The 25,598-nt window shown below is 34.7% G+C and overlaps 4 protein-coding genes across 5 annotated transcripts; 2 read left to right on the forward strand and 2 right to left on the reverse strand.

The window, feature by feature from the left end:
* Positions 1 to 11,821: 11,821 nt before the first annotated feature.
* On the reverse strand, positions 11,822 to 16,105 carry LOC139091212 (uncharacterized). Its single transcript, XM_070641202.1, has 2 exons — positions 15,729 to 16,105; positions 11,822 to 14,879 (listed from the first exon to the last, which is right to left on the reverse strand). The coding sequence occupies exon 2, from the start codon at positions 14,859 to 14,861 to the stop codon at positions 11,853 to 11,855; it is 3,009 nt and encodes a 1,002-aa protein (XP_070497303.1). The 5' UTR covers positions 14,862 to 14,879; positions 15,729 to 16,105; the 3' UTR covers positions 11,822 to 11,852.
* Positions 16,106 to 16,340: 235 nt separating this feature from the next.
* Positions 16,341 to 17,770, reverse strand: LOC139090587 (inhibitor of Bruton tyrosine kinase-like). Its single transcript, XM_070640388.1, has 2 exons — positions 17,744 to 17,770; positions 16,341 to 17,685 (listed from the first exon to the last, which is right to left on the reverse strand). Exon 2 carries the CDS (start codon positions 17,667 to 17,669, stop codon positions 16,419 to 16,421), a length of 1,251 nt encoding a protein of 416 aa, XP_070496489.1. The 5' UTR covers positions 17,670 to 17,685; positions 17,744 to 17,770; the 3' UTR covers positions 16,341 to 16,418.
* Positions 17,771 to 18,875: 1,105 nt separating this feature from the next.
* Positions 18,876 to 20,870, forward strand: LOC139087480 (putative leucine-rich repeat-containing protein DDB_G0290503). Of its 2 annotated transcripts, none has more exons than XM_070636339.1 (2): positions 18,876 to 19,005; positions 19,071 to 20,870. In XM_070636339.1, the coding sequence occupies exons 1-2, from the start codon at positions 18,989 to 18,991 to the stop codon at positions 20,698 to 20,700; spliced, it is 1,647 nt and encodes a 548-aa protein (XP_070492440.1). In that variant the 5' UTR covers positions 18,876 to 18,988; the 3' UTR covers positions 20,701 to 20,870. The 2 variants fall into 2 exon arrangements, with proteins under 2 accessions (XP_070492440.1, XP_070492514.1); XM_070636413.1 differs by having other exon boundaries at positions 19,096 to 20,870.
* Positions 20,871 to 24,200: 3,330 nt separating this feature from the next.
* Positions 24,201 to 25,440, forward strand: Pym (partner of Y14 and mago). Its single transcript, XM_070640861.1, has 2 exons — positions 24,201 to 24,391; positions 24,461 to 25,440. Exons 1-2 carry the CDS (start codon positions 24,277 to 24,279, stop codon positions 24,958 to 24,960), a joined length of 615 nt encoding a protein of 204 aa, XP_070496962.1. The 5' UTR covers positions 24,201 to 24,276; the 3' UTR covers positions 24,961 to 25,440.
* Positions 25,441 to 25,598: the final 158 nt, after the last annotated feature.

The raw sequence follows: 25,598 nt of genomic DNA on the forward strand, positions 1-25,598 counted from the left end.
TATCAAATGTCAATCTTATAATTAAAAATATTACTATCGACGATAATACCATATTAAGCAGTAACAATTATGGAATTTAATTATTAAAAATTATAAATAATTTTAAATTTAATTTTCTATTTTTTTAATGAAAATGTTTTTGAAAATAAAGTTATTTAAAATGCTGGGAAATATTTTTATCGAATTTCAAATTAAAAAAGATTTAATTGAAAAAATTTTAATTTTGGATTTTAAAAAACTTGAAAATTAAAATTTAAAAAAATTTAAAATTGGATTATAAAAAAAAATTAAAAATTCAAATTTTAAAAAATTACAAAGTTGAAATTTAAATTTTTTTAATTTTTTTAAAGATTTTAATTTCAATTTAGAATTTTTTAAAACTTAAATTTTGAAATTCAATTTTATAATTTTTAATTTTTTTTTTTGAAATTTTTAAGCTTTCAATTTAAATTTTTAAATTTCAATTTAAATTAAATATCAATTTGAATTTTTTTAAAACTTATTTCAATTTTAAAATTTTCTTTAAAACACAATTTTAAATTTTTCAATTCAATTTTGAAATTGTTTTAAAGAATTTAAATTTTTATTTCAAACTTTTATTTTGCAAAATTTGAACCAAAAAAGTCAAAACAAAAATACAAAAAATTAAAAAAAAAATATCAAAAAAAAATAACTTTTTACCGCACAATAAAAAAACCAATAAATTGTAAAATATAAGAAAAGAAAAAAAAATTAGTTAGAAAATTTTTGTAATTTAATCAAATTGAATGTGACAAAAAAAAATATGCTAAAAAAAATATTGAAGGTAAAATCGCAAAAATGTCGCTAAAAAGTAAAGAAAATATTAAAATAAAATTTACTATTTGACTGTTTTTTCTTATCAAAAATGACTTTTGAGGACAATTTTAATAAATCGAAATAAGAAATTTTATTAAAATTGTCTTCAAAGTTGTTGCAATTAACGAAAGTATTCTCCAACTAACCTTCACAACTAATACAAATGTGGTCGAATTATTCATGAAAAAAAAGTAAATTAAATTATATTTAAAAATTCAAACAATTTTAATTATAGGAGTTGAATTTTTTTTTATTTTTTAAATTTAAAAATTCATTTTTTTAAGTTTTATAAAATTATTTTTCTAAAAATTTTTATTTTTTTTTAAATTTTTTTTCTGATTTTGTTAAATTTTTTTTAAAAATTTTAAGTTTTTTTAAATTTTTTAAACTTTTTAAATTTTTAAATTTTTAAATTTTTAATTTTTTTTAAATTTTTTGTTTCATATTTCATATTCACACTAAATATTCAATTTGGGTGAATTTTAAAATTTAGATTTTGAAATTTTTTAAAGATTCAAATTTAAAATCATTCAAAAATTTAAAATTTTTCAATTTTAAAATTAATTTTTTTTTGTCAATTTTTAATTTTTTTTTATTAAAATTTGTCAATTTTAAATTTAATTTTTATTCTAAACTTTTTAAATATTTTTTTTAAAAATTAAAAAAAAACTAATTATAATTTTTTAAAATTTAAAAAAAATTAATTTTGATTTTTTAATTTTTTTTTAAATTTTCCTAATTTCATCCTTATCTGAAAAGTCCAAATTCCTATTTAAAAACTCAATAACCTGCATAACAAAATATTCCTTAAAAAAAATAAAAATAAAAAAAAAGTAAAAAAATTAACAATAAAAATCTAATTTTTGTATATGTTTAGTGAATGTAAGTAAAGAATAACACAACAAAAAAAACCAAGAAAGTTACTCGATGACTTTTTTTTAACAAATTAACTTATAACTGTAAACTAAGAAATTAACAAACAAAAAAGTAAATGCAAAAAACATTTGAAGGAAGTCAAGCATGTGAAACAAGAAATAAACAAAGAATAAATGTCATTTTATGAAAAAAAACAGCTGTTTTTTTGCTGCAATTTTATTTTCACTTTATTCATAAATTTTCAGCATATTTGGATGTAGTGGTGAACCAGAAGGGGGATAAGGTCGTATTTAGGGGTTTTGGATTTTACCCAACCACCCCTCTTACCCCTCTTACCCCTTCTACCCTCCTTTAGCGCTCCATGTAACCCAGTGGTGTCCAAACTTCCTTACGCCACAGCTACACCTTGTTGGTAGTCCTCGACTGAAACCACACACGTTATACGGTTCATAACATTACGTGATGTAACACTGGGGTACCGTGGCACACAGGTTGACCACCACTGGCTTAAACAAAACCTATTCATTATGAAGTAATTGCATTGCTCTATATTGATTGTTTATTGAACATTTAATGAATAAAACCGACAATTTATGTCATTTATTGCTAGTTGCTTATTGAAAATGAAGCTGACAACACTGATATTCATTTCTATGCTGTTCCAAACTCACAGCAGTTACTTCACATCTAACTGGACTCAAATACACAATCACCGAATTCCATGCAATAATTTGGTAGATGTTCTTAGTAATGTAATCAAAAACAACAAAGAAATTAAAGAAGGAATCGTGAACATCATGTTGGATGGACTGAAAACATCATTGGACATAAACTGTCTAATTTCTGGTTTAACAAGGGAAAATAGCAAAATTGTCATCAGCAGAATAGCAAAACGTGTTGTTCCTCGATTAGTGATACAACTAGATTATTTTTTGTATTTTGAGGATTTTCAGGAAGATGTAAGTATGGTTAAGAATGGCTAGGAACTCTTGATTCCAATATTGTAGGTGAAAATTTACATTATTATGGAAGAGCATAGCCGAGAAGGTAGGAAGGCGGAGTTGGCAGTTATTTGGGAGTCGGACTCCACTTTTCGGTCTCCACATTGGAGTTCTGCCAACTCTGTGGGAAGGATAGAGGATAGTTGGGAATTCTCCCAAAATCTTCCTTCTTTTATTTTTGCTCGTCATTCAAAAGTTGGCTAAGCTTCAAAGGCCGGTTAATGAGCCTACCTTGTATACTTTGCCCTACCCTAGCTCCATACCCGCCATAGGGTATTCCAACTAAGATAGAGTGGAGCAGGGTATCCTAAGATAGCTAAGACAAAGAGTGGCGTAATCTGTATACCCGAGTAGGATAGGTCTTAACCTACCGTATCTGAGTAAGGAAAGGTATCCCGGGTAGGTTATGAAGCCGTCCTCAGGGGTCATTCTCAACAATCGGTAAGGAACCGGAAAGAAACCGGTTGTTGGGAACGACCCCTAAGAACGGCTTCATAACCTACTCGGGATACCTTTCCTTACCATGATACGGAGGCCGAACTTCTCTTTATCACAGCCGTTCCCTATCTTAACTGCCTCAGGTTGAATTACCCCACTTTATCCTAGATACCCTAGAATTGTTGCAGGGATTACTTTGCCATAGATTAGTATTCTCTACCCAGAGAATTAAGGGTAAGGTAGCCAAGGTAGATTAAGAAACCGGCTCCTGGTTGAATCTTGGCTCTCCGTCTTTCATCTTTGTTGCAAAATCCTAACTCAATCTCTGTTCAGATCCTTAATAATTGCAAATAAAGTAGAATATCTTCAATTTCCATCTTTCTTCCAGAAATACATGCTTAGTCGTGGCTCACACTACACAAAAATCCTCAAAGCATCCACAAAGTTCACCATAATCACTTGATTCCGCGACAATCGATCATTTGAAGCATCCAAAAAAGTTTTATACTACAGAATTCAAAAGTTCTTCGCATTTCCACTGCATATCAACGTCCTGATCATCAACATCATTGAGGATCATCTTGAAATGCTTAAACTTGAGCAGTCTATCGATGGTGGCTATATATTAGGCAATATGAAGTACGACGATGCATTTCGGAATAGTTTAGTGACGTCAGCAGTTCATGTGATTTACAACGACAATGCACCGTTCTCGTATCGTGACTTAAATGACCAAATTACAGGTGTCGAAGGTAATTTGATACGTGAATTTTGTCGGATATCCAATATTGAATACACAATCGATAACCGCGATTACGACGAGTTCCTGCACATGCTTGTGGACACGAAATTCGACCTGTGCCTTAATCGTCGTGTCACACAGTCCAGTCCAATAACACATGAGCTGATTCACATCAATGACATTGGATCACAGCAGTGTGTGCTGGTTCCGAGAAATATTCCAGTCAGTACCCGATTTGCAAGTCCATTCAGTCAAATGGTCAACATCTGTATTGTCATATTCCTGACAACAGTTGGAACGGCTTGGAAAATTTTCCGGAAAATTCAGAATCAAAATTTTCCATTTTCCGTCCTCAGCCTGGAAATGCTGAAGGCGATCCTGCAACTTGGTGTCGATGACAACGGCTGGAATCGATGGACATTAAAAGAGAATTTGTTGCTAGTTCCATTCATATTCATGATTATCGTCCTTATGTCCATCTATGAAAGCTTTATCGTGTCCGAAATAATTACAGAATATCCAATGAAGTCTGTCGAGTCAATTGCGGAACTAAATGCATCATCGACACTAATTTATGAATATTTTCAAGAAGCTGAACGTTTTGGACCGGATAAAGTTGTAAATTTTCTTAAATTTCAGGATATGCCAAGCCACATGTCAACCGTGCCTGAAAATTTTGATCATAATTTAGCCTACTTTGTTCGGTGTCGATTTGGTGAGGAATTTGTCAATTCCAAAAAGAATTTTGATGAGGATCGACAGCTTTTTGACATTCTTTATGATCCCAGCACGGAAGTACGTCTTGCAACTTATTTGGTCTATGAGAATTTCCCGCTCAAAAAGAAGCTTATGGACACAATTCAGTCACTTGATGAGGCAGGCATAATTGGGTATTGGACTGAAGATATTGTCAGAAAAGCATTTCCAAAGCATGTCAGCTATGAACAGGAAGAATTTGTGGAGTTAAAGTCAATGGTTGTTCCTATGATGATTATTGTGGTTGGTACGGTGGTCGGGTTGGTGATCTTTGCTGTTGAGATTGGGTATTATAAGTGGACGATGAGGATATCAACAAAAGTTACTGATCTGAGGATGGAGAGAATTAAAAGTCAGAAAGGAAGGAGTGAAGTGATTGTTAGAAATTGGAGGAGTCATAGCATTTAAATGAGGGGTAGCTCCTCTAATCAAGAATAGAAATATGAATATTATTAAGGATTTATCATTGGAATTGCTGATTTATATCTTGTGAGTTGTTTTTCCCGAATAACACATGTCGGTTAATCGGTCTGAAATTCGGTGCCTAGGATAGCACTAGATAGCAGAATAACTCTCCAACCTAAGCCTGAGGAGGATAATCTTCAGTATCTTAGCCTGGACATGTTACACTCTCCTACCTTAGGTCACGTAGGGTAACACACCTACTTTAGTCTGGGTAATGAAACCCTTCTAATTCTCCCGGGTAGGTTGACCTTTCTAGCTTTGTTCCGAATAGGGTGACTCTCCCTACTTACCTTGAGTAGGGTAACCTTAACTATCTTAACCCCCAGGAAGGGTAGCCCTTCAAACTTAACCTAGTTAAGGATACCTTCTTACCTTAGCACGAGTAAGGTGACTCTACAAAACTAACCCTGGAATGTTAGGTCAAGAAATCGCCGGGAAGGAGTTACTCTGAACTTAACCCCGGATAGGTTAAATCTCCTAAATTAGATTAACCCACCTACCTTAGTCTAGGTGGGTTAGGTTAAGAAATTGACTCTTTGCTGATTTAATTCTTACTCGATCCCGAATTCGGTTTGAATCCTCTAGTTGATTTCTTAATTTACTCGGGAAACCCTATCCTATCTTATTCTATCCTTCCTTTTCCAGGATAATGAAGGGTAGGATTTGATAGGGATCCTACCCTTCATTATCCTACTCTACCCTATCCTACTTGGGTAGTCAGGACTATCTTAAGGTAATTAATCTACTCTAACTCCGCTGCAGTTCTAGGATACTTTATGACATGGTGAGAATATAGGGAAGCCTAGCACGGCTAGCATATGGTGTTGGGTACCCTATTAACCCAGGTAGGATAGGATAAGGTTGTATACCTGAATAGAATAAGAATAGGACATGGAGTATTCCTGATAAATGAAGAAACCGGACCTAGACCAACTCAGAGTCATGTCGACCTAGTTGTTAAGTTTTGGATCGATTAATCAGCCTGTGCTGCTCGGGTATCATGCAATCTACATCCCAATGTATTAATGTGCCTATAATGCTTACTCATTGATGACATTTTTGATAAAATAATTCAAAACACGAATCTAAATTTTCAATTCAATCACGGCAGTAAAATTCATTTCAACCTCAAATTTTGCATTAAAAAGACACAAAAAATGCTCCTAAAAATATTGGAAACCTTTTGCAGTCACACAAATCTTCACGGATTCATCTACATCGTCCAGCCATCGCGTCATAAACTTGAGAAATTATTTTGGCTTATTTCAATCCTCATTTCCTTCATACTGACTGGAATATTAATCAATAAGCTCATAATTGAAGGACAAAAGAACTCAATTGTGCTTTATACTGATCAAAATCCAATTCGTGTTGAGGACATAAACTTTCCAGCTGTTGCTATGTGCATTGGACTGTTGGGCAGGACATCATGTAAAATTGAGATGGTTTATGAAGCATTTAGGTCAATATTGGAACTAAATAAATCAAGAATTGCGTCGATAAAGGAACCGATATTAAAATACCTTCAAATTGGCAGTTTGATGTCACGCGATCGATTTATGTCCAGCTATTATCCGGAACTTAATATTTCAACTGCCGACTTTTTTGAAAAATTGACAGTTTTGAGGAAGCTCTTTTTTAATGGTGGCACACATAGGTACAGCTTTTATGGAGTTTTGTATGATCAGTATAAGATTAGGGCAACTGAGGAGTTCTCGAACATTGGACCTTGTTATACGTTCAATATTCCAAGATATAGGAACGTTTTTATGAAGTCAAAGTAAGTGAATTGATTGATTTTTTGGGTTTGGGGATGAAATGTGGTACATAATGAAGATGTAGTATAGATTTGAGGTTATGTTGCTCAATTTTGAGGTTATGTTGCTCAATTTTGAGGTTAAGTTGCTCAATTTAGAGGTTAAGTTGCTCAATTTTTAGATTAAGTTGCTCAATTTTGAGATTAAGTTGCTCAATTTGGAGGTTAACCCAATTAAAGACTTTCCCAGGACCTGAAATACTTAATCTCGCTATCAGAACCACTTCCTAACTCCATTCTCTAAATTACCTAATTTCAGAAACATTTCAATAATTTCACACAATTCAAGTGAAATTTTATATTCGGAAAAGTCATGGAAATATCCATTTCCACGATCAATACCTGTTAAAGCCAGTGGTCCAGGCAAAGGATTATTTATTAAATTTTGGACATTTCATTACTGTTATCCACAACAAAGGGCTTACAACTTCTTTCAATTTATACTCAATCAGACTGTATTGGATGGTCTTGTGCTGAGGTTTCATGATCCGTACGAAGTTTTGTCAAATGATGCTCCAAAGTTCCATCTGACACGGGATAAGATGGTCACATTGTCGATTATACCGAAGATAGTAAGGATTGATGATTCATTGCTGGATGTTGAGATTGATGTGTGAGTATTGCTTGGTATTTTGAGGTTAAGTTGCTCAATTTTGAGGTTAAATTGCTCAATTTTGAAATTAAGTTGCTCAATTTTGAGGTTAAGCTGCTCAATTTTGAGGTTATGCTGCTCAAATTTAAGGTTATGTTGCTCAATTTTGAAAATAAGTGGCTCAATTTTGAGGTTATGTTGTTCAATTTTGAGCTTAAGTTGCTCAATTTTGAGGTTATGCTGCTCAAACTTGAGGTTAAGTTGCTCAATTTTGAGGTAAAGTTGCTCATTTTTGAGGTTAAGTTGCTCAATTTTGAGGTTAAGTTGCTCAATTTTGAGGTAAAGTTGCTCATTTTTGAGGTTAAGTTGCTCAATTTTGAGGTAAAGTTGCTCAATTTTGAGGTAAAGTTGCTCAATTTTGAGGTAAAGTTGCTCAATTTTGAGGTTAAGTTGTTCAATTTTGAGGTAAAGTTGCCCAATTTTGAGGTAAAGTTGCTCATTTTTGAGGTTAAGTTGCTCAATTTTGAGGTTAAGTTGCTCAATTTTGAGGTTAAGTTGCTCAATTTTGAGGATTAGTTGCTCAATTTTGAGGGTTAGTTGCTCAATTTTGAGGATTATTTTTTCAATTTTGAGGTTAAGTTGAGCAATTTTGAGGTTAAGTTGCTCAATTTTGAGGTTAAGTTGCTCAATTTTGAGGTTATGTTGCTTAATTTTGGGGTTAAGTTGCTCAACAGTGCAGTAAAATCCCTATTTAATGTTTTACAGACGCAACTGCTACTTACCAAATGAGTATAACCTCAAATTCTTCAAAGTCTATACAAAAGTCAACTGCGAGCATGAATGCTTGGCTCAAATGACGCTCGAGAGCTGCAACTGTGTGCAATTCTACATGATAAGGACCAACACAACTAGAATTTGCGGCACAATTGATGAGAATTGCTTTAGGAATGTCGAAGATGAGTTCGAGAAGACCAAATTGGACTGTAAATGCCTTGAACCTTGCAACTATGTCAAGTATGAAGTGGAACTGAAAAATGTCGAGCAATATTTTGAAATGGAGTGAGTTATGTGCTGTACTAAGGTCCATAATACTCAAAAATCTCTAATTTCAGCACAAAAAACAACGACTGCATGGCAGCAAAGATTGAATTCGCTTCCGACACCTTTTTCGGACTAATCAGGAAGAAAAGTCAGACGACACTCGAATTTTTCTCATTTATTGGTGGAATTTTGAATCTTTTTGCTGGATTTTCGGTCCTGTCTGGTGTCGAGATCATTTACTATTTCCTCATTTATCCATGCATTGAGGTTAGGGACAGAAAAAAGGTAAGACCAAAAGTTATACCGAAGATATTTAAGATTCAGGAACCAAAAAAACGGAACTTGATGCGATTCATCATGAAGATGCTGGAAGGATCGTCAATTCACAGCTTTAGTCAGATTGGACGGGATGGAAAGAGGCCATTTGAGAGGTAAATTGATGGATTTGGCAGTGGTGCACAACCTTTTATTTTTCGTGGCACACCTTGGTGGTTAGCCTAGACCAAAACCGCACACGGTATACGGTTCATGGAATCTTAGGCAACACACAAGTGTGTCACGGCACACAGGTTGTCCAACACTGGTCTAATTTGATCATTTCCAACTTTTTTAGGGTAATTTGGCTGATTTTGTTCATTTTGTCGATGACATCATCGTATCTAGTTGCTCAAAAAGTCTACAAAACCTTCAAGGAAGCCAAAATAATCATGAGAATGGAAGGATCACCAACAAATCTTGAAGATGTAAGTCAAAAATGTATACTAAGCAAGGGGGTAGCTGAAAGTGGCTTTTGGGGCACGAGGGAATACTAGGAAGCACGAGGGAACACGAAGAAGCACGAGGGAGCACGAGGAAGCACGAAGAGGCACGAGGGAACACGAAGAGGCACGAGGGAACACGAGGGAGCACGAAGGAGCACGAAGGGGCACGAAGGGGCACGAAGGGGCACGAAGGGGCACGAAGGGGCACGAAGGGGCACGAAGGAGCACGAAAGTGCACGAGAGAGCACGGGGAAGCACCAGACCAAGCTTTATAGGCACGAACCTGGCTACACCTCTGATACTAAGGCTTCTCAACCTAAAATTAACACATTATGAATCTATAATGCATGCCATTAATTAAATTTTAACCAATTCCCTCTCAGATTCCCTTCCCAGCATTCACAATCGTACGAGATCTTGAGCTTCTGTTTCGAAATTGGAAAGACAACATTACTGGCGTTGGATATCTTGACTATTATAGCCTGTACGATCTACATTACGAATTCCAGAGTATAATATGTTCTAGATACTTGAGACGATTGGATTACAACTCATTAGTTCCAATTCCATTTAAAAATCCGACGGACATCGTCAATGTCATTAGATATTTTACAGAAAGGCAGCCTAAATGGTTTGAGACCAGGAATGCAACATGGAATGGCAATGTGGACCCGCCATTTGCTGAGATATTGACATCGACACTTCTTGGATATACGTTTAACCTAATTGAGCAGTCTGAGCTGTTGAATGAGGATTTGTGAGTTTATTGGAACTTTATGCTTAATAATTTGACAGGAATCAATTTTCAGGGTTTCTGGAGATTTCAACTACACATACAATGTGAGTAAATCTACGGACTTTCCATGGAAAACAACGATTGGCAGGAAGAAGGGTCTCAATTTTGAAGTAGATGTCAAGTATAAGTTCATTAATCGAACTCTGTAAGTAATAGAGTTAAGTCGAGCCTAGCTCGATAGTAGCTCGACTGTAGCTCGAGTCTAGCTCGACTGTAGCTCGAGTGTAGCTCGACTGTAGTTCGAGTCAAGCTCGACTGTAGTTCGAGTCAAGCTCGACTGTAGCTTGAGTGTAGCTCGACTACAGCTCGACTGTAGCTTGAGTGTAGCTCGACTGTAGCTTGAGTCTAGCTCGACTGTAGCTTGAGTCTAGCTCGACTGTAGCTCGAGTCTAGCTCGACTGTAGCTTGAGTCTAGCTCGACTGTAGCTTGAGTGTAGCTCGACTGTAGCTTGAGTGTAGCTCGACTGTAGCTTGAGTGTAGCTCGACTGTAGCTCGACTGTGGCTCAAGTCTAGTCTAATCTTGCCAATTCCACTTCCATCTCTAATTTCAGTGACCAAAGATGCTTCGAACGTGAAACAATCATCATTCATTCACCATATGAACTCCCAATCAGGCATCAACAGGTGTCATCGACCAGAGCATCATCATATGACATTCTAGTGACACCAGAGATTGTGAAATTTGATGAAAATCTTAGAGGAATTGCACTAGAAGTTAGAAATTGTTATTTTGACGACGAAAGGAAGCTGAAATATTTTAAAATCTACACGCAGGGCAATTGTGAGCTTGAATGTGCTTCATTTGTTGGTGAGTTCCTCAATCCTGAATTGTGCTGAATTTTGGACTCAAGTTCCGAATGCTTAGTCTGAGTCTTAGTCTGAGTCTTAGTCTGAGTCTTAGTCTGAGTCTTAGTCTGAGTCTTAGTCTGAGTCTTAGTCTGAGTCTTAGTCTGAGTCTTAGTCTGAGTCTTAGTCTGAGTCTTAGTCTGAGTCTTAGTCTGAGTCTTAGTCTGAGTCTTAGTCTGAGTCTTAGTCTGAGTCTTAGTCTGAGTCTTAGTCTGAGTCTTAGTCTGAGTCTGAGTCTTAGTCTGAGTCTTAGTCTGAGTCTTAGTCTGAGTCTTAGTCTGAGTCTTAGTCTGAGTCTTAGTCTGAGTCTTAGTCTGAGTCTAGTGCTACTCAGGAACCAAATCCCTTAATTCATGTCCATTTCTCATCCAGTTTATGACAAGTGTGGCTGCGTTCCTTACAATTTCATCAGAAACTCTACAATGACAGTCTGTGAATACTACAGACACATCTACTGCATCAAGAACATGCTGAATCAGCTGCAGAACCTGACAGCATACGATCATCTACTACCCACCAATGATGTCTGCAATTGCCTCCCACAATGCAACTATGTCAAATATTCATACACAATATACCAAAGTAGATTCAAGAAGAAGATAGACGAGGAGCATGTCCATGTGACCATCAACTGGAAGGACAGCGAATATTATGCAATAATTCGATCACAGCAGCTACGACTTGTTGACTTTTTTTCATATTTGAGTGGAATTTGGGGACTTTTTGCTGGCATTTCTGTGCTGTCGATTGTTGAGCTTTTTTACTTCTTGACCTTAAGGCTGCTTAATGACTTAGTGAGGTTTTTTAGGCAATAAAAGTCAAAATTTTTTGGAATTATTTTAAATTTTTTTTTATTTTAAATTATTAAAAAAAGCAACAAAATTTCAACTGTGCATGTGCTGCTTATGCATCTCAAGTACACCTTTCTCCCTGAACGATTGCGGACATTGATCGCATTTAAAGAACTGATTTGAATTTAATTTTTCAACATACCGCATGTGCATGCTGGCATGCTTCTCAAAGTTCTGCTTGACGTATGTCTCGTAGTTGCATAGTCCGCACTTCATGGCTGTCTTCTTCGTATGTGCTGTACGTTGATGCTCTTGAAGCATTGCATTTGTTGCATATTTTGAGTCACAATAAGCACATATGTAGGCATCCTTAATGGCATGTGCAGCCATCACATGCTCATCAAGTCGAATTTGTTTGAGGAACTTCTTGTCACAGTGACTGCATTCGAGGTATTTTTCCTTCTTTTTTTCATGCTGTAACAGGTGCTCCTTGTACCTGTACATCTGTAAGAATGTCTTGCCGCAATATTTACATGCAAATTCAGTTTTATGGCGATTTTCATGTGCTGAGAGCTTCTCAAGTGTCGGAAATCCAGCTGAACATTGAGCACATTGATATGCATTCATTTTTTGGAGTTCCTCAAGCTTAATCACACGTTTCTCATTGAATACGATACCTTGTGGGATTCTATGCTCACTAAGATGCTCAGTGTACTCGCTGTGGGACGAAAACAGCAAGTGACATTTATGGCATCGATAAATTGCATCCGATTGCTTAACGACAGTTGAATTTGTGTCGGACTTTGGGTACGTGATTGTTTTGAAGCTTGTCGATGGACCTTGATTGACGGCACTGGATACGCTGGATATTTGTAGTGATGATTTTGGATTATTTTCAATTTTTATCGTCTTGTTTGGCATTGCGACTGTCTTTATGATATATCTGGTGCTTTCAACATTATTTACAGGCGTATTGGAACTGCCGGGTGATGATCTCATTTGAGATTTTAAGGCTCTTTGGATGGAATGTCCTGAAAGTTGTTTAGTACCTGGTGTCATTGGCTTTTTAATGACGATAATTTTACGGGATTTTAGTAAGTTTGAAGCAGGCAAAGTCACAATTTTTGTGGACACAATTGTCTCATTTGTGCTTGTTACTGTCGAATTTAGTGGTTTTGAGGTTATGTTTTGGTTGTAGGCTGATGTAAAGTACTCGTCGGGATCTTCTTCCTTGATTCTTGTTTCTAGGAAGTTTGCAGGGTCGGATGGATCTTGAGATGTGTCTAGAGCTGTGGATTCAACTGCTGTTCCATCGTCATCGAGCTTTTCCTCCTTAATTTGCATGTCTAGGAACTGCTTTGGCATGAAGTAGCTTGTTGATGGCATTGATAATCTCTGGGGCGTGGCTGATGATGTTTGAGGGATTTTTGCTGGGTTTTGAATTACTTTTGTGGATATTATGACTTTTGAGGGTGCTGGGGTGACTCTTGTGGATGCTGGACTGCCTTTTGATGCTGCTAGACTGGCTCTTGAAGCTATTGGACTGCCTGTTGAGGGTTGGCCGATTTTTAAAGACTGACCAACTTTGACGAAATTTCCACCGACTTTTGATGGATCTAGACCGAATTTTTTGGGACTTACGCCAATTTTAACTGCATTTTGACCCAATTTGGCAGCATTTTGAGCAGCTTCACCTCTCCGGCCGATAATATTGCCAACAATTTGACTCGACATTTCACCAAATTTATTGACAATTCCGATATTTTTGGTGAAACTTTTGGCTAATTCTGAATTTGTGACCAGCTTTTCAGGCTCATTTTCAGTCACTATGAATTCTTCTGTGTAATCTTGGTCCATTTGGTCATCATCGACAGGTTCCTCCTTTATTGATGTCACTATGTATTCATCACTCAATGTTGGCAGTAACCGTTCTGAATTATTTGAATTTTTATCGACATTTTTACCAAATTTAACAAAAGTTTCGCCAATTTTTGTCAAATTTTCGCCGATTTTTGCGATGACTTTCTTACTTGTTGCTAGATTTTCAGCATCTGCTGGCTTATCTGGTGATGTCAATTGAGTAGCAACAGAACTGGTTGACTTGCATGCAACTTGACGTCCACTTGTACGTCTAACAATTATGTCCTTAGGCAGTGACTTAACAATTGTATGTGTATAGACTTTAGTGACATTTTGATGGACTTCCTGACTTTTTGTCACATTTTCTGCAGCATCAATTCTCATCCGTTTTGCTGGATTTCCCTCAAATTCCATTAAATTATCATCAAAATCAACTGGAATGTCCTGACTTGTCATTATGTCCTCATCATGCTGATCAATTGTTTTATGGGAATTTTCACTTCCTTTATAGAAAAATCCAAATTTATCGTCAAGCATGCCTAATTCTCCGTTTGGTTTGAACAGTTCTGAATCTTCAGCTACTTCCTCTGGATCTTGTGAGGCTGTCAACTGGACATCCTCAGGATGTTGATTTTGTGATGCAAATGTCCTCAAATCCTGTTCCTCAATTTCATCTTCCATGATATTCTCGCCATCTAAGCTGTCGGGCGGCACCATAAGCTCATTTTCCTGTTTTATGAATGTATGCTGGTCGAGATCCTGCCATGTTTGCTGAATGACTGGATTGTCGTCAATTTCGACGACTTCTTCCTTAATTACAATTTGTGGATTGAGTTCTGAGGATGTTTGTGGATCTGTTGATGGATTTTCATGTTGTGCTGACTCTGTAGCTGTATCTGTTGAGTTGCTGGACTTGTTTGAGTCATTTTGAGTTGATTTATGACCATTTGTTGCTGTCTGACTTGAATTTGCTGTCTTTTGTGGCTTCCTACTATTTTTTACAATTTCTGGACTCTTTACAGCTCTAGCCGCATCCAAATTGTCACTAATTTCACACTCAATCAGCTTATCACCTCCATTTTCTGTATTCTGTTGTTTTGGTGACTTTTTAGTCAAATATGCAGCAACTGATGGCTGTTTTTGTTGATTTTTTGCAATATTTTCCTCTTCCTCGTCACTTGATGAGTTCCCTTGAAGCTCTAAATCGTATAGATTGATTTTTTGGATGATTACGTTGGACATGTTGTGGGGTTTGTTGGGCTGAAAATGGAGATTGAGAGATTGTTAGATTGATTATTGTAGGTTGAAGGGTGAATTGATTTTAAGTGGGTTAAATAGGGGGTCAGGGACTAATGCAGAGACTGATATGAATGGGGTTTGTTAAAAATTGCAAGAAACTGCAGGTTTGGATGAGCTACAAGGCTACATGGCTAACTAGAAGGCTTCAAGACTGACTACATGCCTAGAGGACTGTCTACAAGGCTGCAGAACTGAGGACAAGACTGTAGAGCGGTCAACAAAGCTACAGGACTGTCTACAAGGCTACAGCATGGTCTACAAGACAACAGGACTGTCTGCAAGGCTACAGGACAGTCTACAAGGATATAGGACTAAATTTGAGGCAATAAGACTGATAAAAAGGCTAAATAACTGTCTACAAGGCAACAAGACTAACTAAAAAGCTACAGGACTGACTACAAGACTGTAGGACTTAATACAAGGCTATAAGCCTGACTGCAAGGCTACATGACTATCTACAAGGCTAAAGAACTGTCTACAAGGAAACAAGACTGACTATAACTCCACAGGACTGCCTAAAAAGCTGGGAGACTCTCCACGAGAGTACAGGACTGTCTAAAACACTGCACAACTGACTACAAGACTCCAGGACGGTCTACAAGATGGTCTACAAGATGACAGGACTGACAACAAAACTACACGACAGTCTTCAAGGCTTCAGGACTGAATTCAAGACAATAGGATGGTCTACAAGGCTTCAGAATGGACTCCAAGACTGTATGACAAACTACAAGTCCGCTCATCTACAACACAGCTAACCCAGACCTTCATTTCATCCCCAAACCCTAAATATCCCCAACTCTTACATACCTTTGTTGGCAAAATTCTGATTAAATCGATAATTCTCGAATGTCTGCTTCCTAATCTTCACTGGATCAAGTCTGTTAAGTCCACAAATTTGTCATCAATCAAGTTCTTCCAGTTTCTTATCAAACTTCCAACAAATTTCAACAATTTTTATCCAAATTTAAATTATTTTAATTTTTTATTCTAAAATTTCAACTTTTTTGTGAATTTTTCTTCAAATTTCTAATTTTCAGCTTGAATTTCAAGCCTTCTTAATTATCAACTGCTTTGTCTCAATTTACACAACATTAATGACACAATTGTCCAATTTAAATTCTTATAAATTAGTTTATTTAATTATTTTTTATGTAAAAAATCTCAAAAAATTTTTATTTCACAAACTAAAAACAAATGAGATTGTTGTGACAAGTGTGCAGCCCCTCGAAAATTTCAAGTTGAGATGGAATTGTCAATTGAGGGTGTGGATATGTTGATGGAATTTTTTTTGTTGGACAGACAGACAAATAAGAGGATTTTGGAGTTGAGTTTGATTAGTGAGTTCTTAGACAAGGCATAGCGTTGGAGGCACTGGAATCGTGATCGTCAATAAATATGCTTAATTAATGAAAACAGCTGTTTTATTGTCCCAAGCCTCAATTTTTATTAATCTACAATCTTTACAAAGATTACTACGTTATTTAACCTCAAATTTGATTAATTATTGAACATTTCTTCCATTTCCCTGTCAGCTTCTTCCTTGCGTTTAATTTGGGACATTAAAGCATCAAGCTTATCATTATCGACAGCCAAATCAGGTTGAAAATTTACATCTGGATATTTCTTCTTTAGAGCTTCATATGCTTGATATCTCATCTCATCGTGATTGTATTTGTTGCTCAATTTAAGGACTTCGTGTGGATTTTTGGAATCTAAAGATTGAATAATCTTTGTTGCTGCATATTCCTTTAATTCCACAATCTTTAGCTTCCCAGCAGTAGCAAAAAGATGCAAAACGTTCATCCCATCGACACCTGGAAGTTCATCAGTATAGAAATATTTCAAAATTACCTCAAAAATGCCGACTGGAATGTCGATTAATTTAAGGTTTTCAAGTCCAGGGTTGTTTTTAAGAATCTCAGCCAGAGTTGGACTTCGTGCTGCAATCAGGAACTTGTGGACGGGGAAGTTGTGGTCACCAATTTGGATCTGGAAGTCCTTGAAGGTTTCATCAGTTAGGAACTTCTTGAATTTGCGATTTTCGGCCTGCAACTTATGATTTTGTGCATTGACGTCATCAACTTGACCTTCTAAGTTTCTAACCTTAACATTGACGTCATCAACTTCTTCCTTAAGGTTCTTAACCTCTGCATTAAGTTCATTATTTTTGCCCTTCAAATTCTTATTTTCCTTCAGAATAAGCTCGTGTTTTACTTCCTCAAGTGTCGCATTTGGACTACAATCTTTAAATTGTGAATAATATTTTGTATAATTTGGATTACAGCTGAAATTCACATGTTTAAGCTTATCAAGTCCGTCTAAAATGTTTGGTTCGATGACTTCTAATTCGTTGTTATTAAACCCAATAGCTTCTAGGTTCTTAAATCCCTCAAACAAGTCACCTGGCAGAAACTTAACTTTGTTAAAGTGGATGTAAATCCTTTCAAGATTTTTGTACTCAGCCAAATCAGATTTGGTTATGGTTTTTAGTCCTGATTTCCAAATGTTTAAAGCTTTCAAATTTGGAAAAATTCTTGTTAATCCTTGCGGTACTTTTGTAAGCTTGCAATTACTAAATTCGACACTGTCAACATGTTCATTTCCTCTAGCAGACTTATGTGTTCCATCAGGTATTATTGTTGTATTTTCAGGAATTGTTTGCTTATCAAAAAGACATTGATATACTTTTTTATTGCCAGGATATGTATAGTCATAGTAGGTACACTCAACTTTTATTTCTGCTTCCATTTTAATAAGAATTTGCCTAAAAATATCAAAATTTTCTTAGTTAACTAAATCACACACAATAACTGCGTATTTACTTCCTTTCCACAGCAAATATCAACTGAAAATGAATCAAATTTAGCAAGTAAATGATGAAATAAGGCAAGCCACAACACAACGTGTCAATTTTATTTATAACTTTAATCCACGGATAACATTAAGTTATTGTACAACTAGTAATGAAGCTGATCACGCTTCATGGGAATATTCACACCATACGCAGATCCAATAAAGATCCAGTAGGATCCAGGTCACTTCCAGACCCACAAAACAAGATCCAGTAGGATCCAGGTCACTTCCCGATCCACAAAACAAGATCCAGTAGGATCCAGGTCACTTCCCGATCCACAAAACAAGATCCAGTAAGATCCAGGTCACTTCCCTTACAAAAATAAAATATATTTTGCAATAATCGGCTATGATTTGTCTCAAAAATTGACAGTTTTTTACATCTTGTGCCTCACTGGAAGCATCTTATGGCTCCAAAATCAATACAGTTCTTGCCATGTCCATTCCCTACCAGATGCAAAAGACCCAAAGTCTTAGTATTGAGTTTGAACAGAAATATCGTGCTGATTAACTAACTAAATAACAGAAAGTGTTTTTTTGTCGATTTCTCGGCACTGGAAGTACCAATCAAGATGCGGTTCTCACTGTTGGATTGATATTTTTAGGCACCGACTTTCCACTATTGGAACTATTTGTCAATTCTGTAAGTCTGAAGCAGGAAATTTAAATATTTGGTGTGAATATGATTTAATTCACGGATAACATTAAGTTATTGTCAGGGGGAAGATTACTTGGTGTCATCGGCGTGAATTTTCATACAGCTGCTATGGATGGTTATTGTAAAAAATGCTTTAAATTTCTTCATAAATTATTTCAGAGTCTGGCTAATGGCTCCTCAATTAGCACATGGACTTAATGGTCCCCATGTAATAAGTCAATAAGTACTAAACCTGTCCGTCACTGAGCCACCTTGACTAATTGGATACTTATTGCCTAGACTGAGAAACTTGGTATGTGTATGGATACCTCGGTTCTGCGCAGTATCTCAGCCTGGCTTATTGCTGACCAAATACTGATCGGTGGGACAAAAATGCGCTTTAGTCACTCAATAACACGAGGACTTCCAACATTATTTTTTGAGTAAAAATAGAGCATAAAATGAGAGAATTAATCACAACAGATTGAGTCAATCAGTTCATTTTAAATTTTAGTTCGAAGCTATTAAGGAATTAAAATATTTTAATATTTATTGGACATAGTTAGTGGAGCTATAAATGTCTAAAATTGCCTAGTAAGTCCAAAATCACAATTTTTTATGAATAATTAAATGCAAAATTGTCAAAATTTTAATTTAAGCATCGCCATTTGTCTTATCATTAAGCTCAATTATTCGTCATCATTGACTGACATTGAGTGTAATTACAGTGATGGAACTTATACAGCCTTAGGTCCCATTTATTACTGTTATGTCGCTAATAATCCCAACATAATAACACAACAATCAAGTCAAATTAAATCAATTTATGGACAACATAAAGCATCAAAATCCAATAATAATGTTAATGCTTTTCATGTCGATGGTAAAATAATAAAATATTTTCCAAAAGGACTGGAACTGTACTTTACAAAATTACAAGCAATTTTGATGTGGAACTGTAATTTAATGGATATTCGTCAGACTGATTTGATGCCATTTAAGGATTTATTTTATATTTATTTAAAATCAAATAATATTGAAATAATTGAGGCTGGACTTTTTGATTTTAATTTAAAAATTGAATTTATTGCATTTAAGGAACCAAAAATCATTCATATTGACTCGAATGTATTTGATAAATTAAATAATTTAAATTATTTATGGCTTGATTCAGTCAATTGCATTAAACAGGATGTTAGTGGCTCACATGATGATGTTTTAGGTCTTATTAAGAAGATTAAGCAGCAGTGCATTGATCCAGAATTTAATCAACTTGACCAATTGCTCAAAAAACTTGAAATCGAGTCGAAAGCTTCAATTTCGTCCGCAAACTTAGAAAGCACTGAAAAAAGCATTAAAAATTCAAAATTTTCAAATTTTGAAGGTTTTAAGGAACGACTTGATGTTATTAAAACTGCCACAGCAACAGCGACTACAACTGTATATCCAGTAATGCAACCTAAACCAGCTGTAACTTCAACAGTTGAAGAATCCATCACGGAACTGACTGCTAAGCTTAATCAACTTGAATCATCACAATGTGGCACCAATGAATCATTTATATCCATCATATCCTCAAATGATAAGCTTGAAAGCTCACTCAATGTGCTTAAAAGCTCACAATCTGATATACATACAGCATGCAATGAACTGAAGCTATCTATGAGTAATTTAGAGTCTAAAATTAAGGATGTTCAAGATCAGCTTAAAGACAGCATGACTACATCGATTAACGGAATTGATGGGAAGGTCAATGACCTCATGACATGCCAAAATAGATCATTAATCCAAATTGACACCAAAATCAATGAGATTCAAGCAGCACATGCCAGAAGTGACTCACTTGACAGCTTAACGACACAATTTATTGAGTTTAGGTCCAAGACTGAATTATCACAAGATGAAATGAGAGGAAGTATGAGTGACATTGAGGCATCCGTCAGTAATATCAAAGCATCACAAAATGAATTCAAGTCGACCTTAATTAAGCTTAAAACTTCCCAAAATGAGGTCAAGATTGCATTGGATGGATTGAGATTTGACAATTCTGGTGATAAGCTGGAAGCACTTGAAGGACATTTTATGGAATTTAAGAATGAGAATTTTAATAAATTTGATAAAATTGAGCAGGAACTTGCCAGTACACGACATAAAATATCGATGAATTTCGATGATAAAATTAAAGGAATTGAGAAGCGTCTAATGAAAAAGTTTGAAGATATTTTGGATGAAAAGCTGGAAAAAATGTTGGAAAATATTTTAAAATTGGGAAAATCGGGAACAAAGTGATGTCTGTTGCCTTAGTGATGTAGATAAAGATGTACAGTGATGACATATTAATGCGAATACAGCAGAATGTGAACAATTTATTGGGATTATTACAATATTTTGGTACAGGACTGTCGACAGACAGCACAACTCAATACAAATAAAATCAGCATAACTTTTTACATCGCCAATTTCTTGATTTCCTCTTCCATTTTTCGGTCAGCTTCCTCTTTTTGCTTAATTAATTCAATAATCTTGATCAGCTTGTCTGTATCTGCTATCCATTCGTCCTTAAATTCAACTTTTGGATAGTTTTTCTTGATTTCATCGAATGCCTTCATCCTTAATTCATCATACTCATAGTTTTTGCTGATAATCAGGATATCCATTGCATTGTTCTTATTAATCATCTTGATCAGCTTATCTGCTGCATATTTCATCAATTCCTCAATCTTTAGCTTCTTAGCAGCAGCAAAAAGATGCAAAACGTTCATCCCATCGACACCTGGAAGTTCATCAGTATAGAAATATTTCAAAATTACCTCAAAAATGCCGACTGGAATGTCGACCAATTTTAGATTTTCAAGTCCAGGGTTGTTTTTAAGAATCTCAGCCAGAGTTGGACATCGTGCAGCAATCAGGAACTTGTGGACTGCGAATTTACAGTCGCCAATTTGGATCTGGAAGTCCTTGAAGGTTTCATCAGTTAGGAAGTTTTTGAATTTGCGATTTTCAGCATTGACGTCATCAACTTCATCCTTAAGATTCTTAACCTCTGCATTAAGTTCATCATTTTTGTCCTTCAAAACCTTGTTTTCCTCCTTAATCTTGAATAAGTCTTTGGTAGTTTTGGGGAATTCTTTACAAAATTTCACCATAAGATCGTCCTTAACTTCTTCAAGTGTCGCATTTGGATTCCAATCACTAAATTGTGAATAACATTTTGTATAATTTGGATTCCACCTGAAATCCACATGTTTAATCGTATCAAGTCCGTCTAAAATGTTTGATTCGATAAGTTCTAATTTGTTTAAACTAAACTCAAAAGCTTCCAGGTTCTTAAATCCTTCAAACAGGTCACCTGGCAGGAACTTAATTTCGTTACAGGTGATATAAATCCTTTCAAGATTTTTGTACTCAGCCAAGTCAGTTTTAGTTATGGTTTTTAGTCCTGATGTCCAAATGAATAACACTTTTAAATTCGGAAAAATTCTTGTTAATCCTTGCGGTACTTTTGTAAGGTTGCAATTACCAAATTTGACACTGTCAACATGTTCATTTCCTCTAGCAGACTCATGTTTTCCATCGGGTATTATTGTTGTATTTTCAGGAATTTTTTGAACACGAAATCGACATTCATATACTTTTTTGTTGCCAAAATATGTATAGTCATAGTAGATACACTTAACTTTTATTTCTGCTCCCATTTTAATAATAATTTGCCTAAAAATATCAAAATCTTCAGAATTAATTAAACCACACACAATAACTGCGTATTTACTTCCTTTCCACACCAAATATGAACTGAAAATGATTCAATTTAGCAAGAAAATGATGAAATAAACAAGCCACAACACAACGTGTCAATTTTGTTTATAACTTTAATCCACGGATAACATTAAGTTATTGTCAGGGGGAAGTTTACTTGGTGTCATCGGCGATAAATGTGAAAATTTTGAAATTCGTTAAGGCATACGCAAAGAATTTTGCTGGTTTAAATATTGGATATACTCTAATTTGTCCATTAAATCGACCAATTTATCTCAAAATTAATATAATGTTCAGGTACGGAAATATTTATCGGGAAATAATGAAAAAAACGCTTGAAATTTGCTCAATTCTTGATAATATTAAGGCACAACCGATGTTTAAGAACTTTATAGCAAGCATAGAAGGATCTATTGGAAGTCACATCAATAAATGTCCATATTTTGGCAGTGATGATGTTAGGAATGTAACAATTGATGAAACTGAAAATCGAAAATCATTTTTAAATCCTGAAGGATTTTTTAAAGTTTGTTTGACGATCCTTAAGCCTGCTGATAAGCCACATTCGAGAATGTGTGCTGTTTTTTATGTTAAATCACCAATGAAGGAATCTTATGGGAAATAAAATTTGTAAATTTTGACATTGACTATGGATTTAAATCAAATTTGTCATCAAGTCAGAGTCACGCTCACATGACTTTGAAATGGTGCAGAACTTGAATTGAATCTGAATCTGACATCATGCAAGAGTCATATTGGATACAACTTGAATGTTTCCATTCAAAAGTGATTATCGGCCTGCTGATCAAATAGGTCATGCCGGTATCTATAATTGGTTATCTAGAATTTTATTTGAAGTTTATTGGAAAATCCACGCAAATTTGATTTTTTTTTAAATATTTGACAATTTTAAATTTTAATTTAAATCTGACAATAATTAAAATCTGTTTAACAGAAAATTTAACATATTGATCAGCAGGTAGTATTAGAAAATTTGTGAATACATTTTCAGGTAGATTTAATTAAACTAATTGAAATTAATAACATAAATAAAGTTTTATATTTAAAATTACTGCAATTGAGATTCTAAATTTTTTGTATATAAACTGTTTAATATCCAATGAACAGTATTCAAAGTAAATCTGAAACTCAATTGAAGCTTATCAAGAATTCTTTAAGACTTAAAGTTAAAAATAATAATTCAAAAAATTGTAAAACTCAGAAAATTTAGTCAAAATTAATTAAAAGTATCAAAAAATTCCAATAATTCTTAAAAAATTTAATCAAATTGTATTAAATAATAACGAAAAATTCATTAAAATTTCATAAAAAAGACATTGAAATTTACAAAACAAATTTAAAAAAATTCATCAAATTTTTCAAAAAAAAAAAATTTGAAAAAAAAATTTGGAAAAAAAAATCTAAAATTTTAAAACTCAAAAATAATTTAAAATTTAATAAAATTAAATTTTTTTAAATTCTAAAATTACAATTTTTTTAAATTTAATAATTAAAATTTTAAAAATTCAACAAAAAAAAACTCATAAAAATTTGAGGTATAAAAAATATTTCAATTAATTAAAAAATTTATAAATAAATTAAGATTCAGATATTTTTAAGATTTAACTATTCAAAAGAGATTTCAAACTTCATAAAAATTTATCAATTCATCAAAAAAAAAATTTAAAACTTTTTAAAAATTTAAAAATAAAAAATCAAAATTTAAAACTTTTTAAAAATTAAAAATTTTTTAAAATTTAAATTAAATTGAAAGTTTTAAAATAATTTAAAAATTAAAGTTTTTATAAAAATTTAGAAACTAAAAAGTTTCCAAAATTTCTGAAAAGTGTCAAAAATCAATCAAAAAAGTTTAATTAAAATTCAAAATTAATTCATAAAAACCACTCAAAAAAACTTCATCACATCAAATCACCTCCAACAGTCAACATTCAAACTCAATTCACAATTTAAACAATCCCGCCAAAACCAAACTTCATCACCAAGTGCCGAATACATCGTCCACAACCAATTCAAGTTGAGAATTCTAGCAAAAAAAAAAAAACATTTTTTTATTTTAACACAAAAAAAATCCATCAAAAAAAAAGAGTCATGCAAAGTCTGAAAAATGAAAATCCATCTCAACAATATGAAATTCCAGCAACTCGACGATCAGACGGTTCATGGCGTAAAGCACGTCGCGTACGTCCCGGCTTTGTTCCACAAGGTAAATTTTCAAACTTTTTTTCATCATTTTTTGTCAATAATAAAATTTATTTCCTTATTTTTTTTGTAGAGGAAGTTCCACTATACACGCCAAAAGGCAAACGAGTAGCACAAGCAAATCCATTTCCACCTGGTTGGCATCCCGACACATCAAAGTCATCAACAAAACAGCCACAACAACAACAACAACGCAATAATACAGCGACAGTTAAAAAAGAGCCATCAGCAACAGTCACAGCAACAAAGTCACAACCAGCACCGATTCGTGTTATGACAAAAGTTGAGGATGTAACTAAAATTGATGATTTAAATGACACAATGCAAAATTCATTAAAAATACGCGATGATGTTGTTGAGCTATCGAAGAGATTAAAGAGATTACGGCGACGTCTTAGGGAATTGGAACTGCTGGATGAGAAGATAAAGAGTGGTGAAATTGTTAAGCCACAAAAGGATCAATTAGAGAAAATAACGAGACGTTTTGAGATTGAGAAGGAAATTGAGGAATTGGAAAAGAATCGAGAGGATTTAAAGGCTCAAGGCTTTAAGCAAGTTGATGATGATTCGTGAAAGTTGATGATGGATGGGAAGTGATTTAATTACTTTTTGTGATCAGTGGAAACGGTTTCTTAACTTATTTGGGATAGTCTATGCTACCTTATCTGGGATACTCTACTTTACCCTACCCTAGGATATCCTACACTACCCTAGATACTGTACTTTTCCCTTGCTAAGTATACTACCCTTTCCTACCCAGAATACCACAACTATCCCTACCCGGAATATTTTATCCTACCATACTCGGGATACCCTAACCTTCCCTACCAGAGATACCCAACCATTCACTACCAAGGATGGGATACTCTGTTACTCCATCCTCAGGATACTTTACACTACTATATCCATTTTATCATACCTTCAGTTATATGGGAAACCCTAACCATCCCTCAAAGTGATACCATATCATTCTCCATCTGGAATACCCTTCCTTACCCGGTATAGCCTACCCTTCACTACACGAGATACCGTACCTTACCTGAGATACCTTAGACTACCTCTTCCCAATCTAGGATGCTCTACAATTCACTATCCGGGATACTATACCCTTCCCTATCTGGGATACCCTATCCTTCCTCTTACTCCCTATCCAGGTGGGGAAGTCTATCATTAAGTAACCTTCCTAGTCCAACCTCAGATGTGTACCTAGG

This window comes from Chironomus tepperi, unplaced genomic scaffold, assembly GCF_022539635.2.
Source record: "Chironomus tepperi strain 1889 unplaced genomic scaffold, CSIRO-AGI_Ctep_v1 contig_7, whole genome shotgun sequence".
Lineage (NCBI taxonomy): Eukaryota > Metazoa > Arthropoda > Insecta > Diptera > Chironomidae > Chironomus > Chironomus tepperi.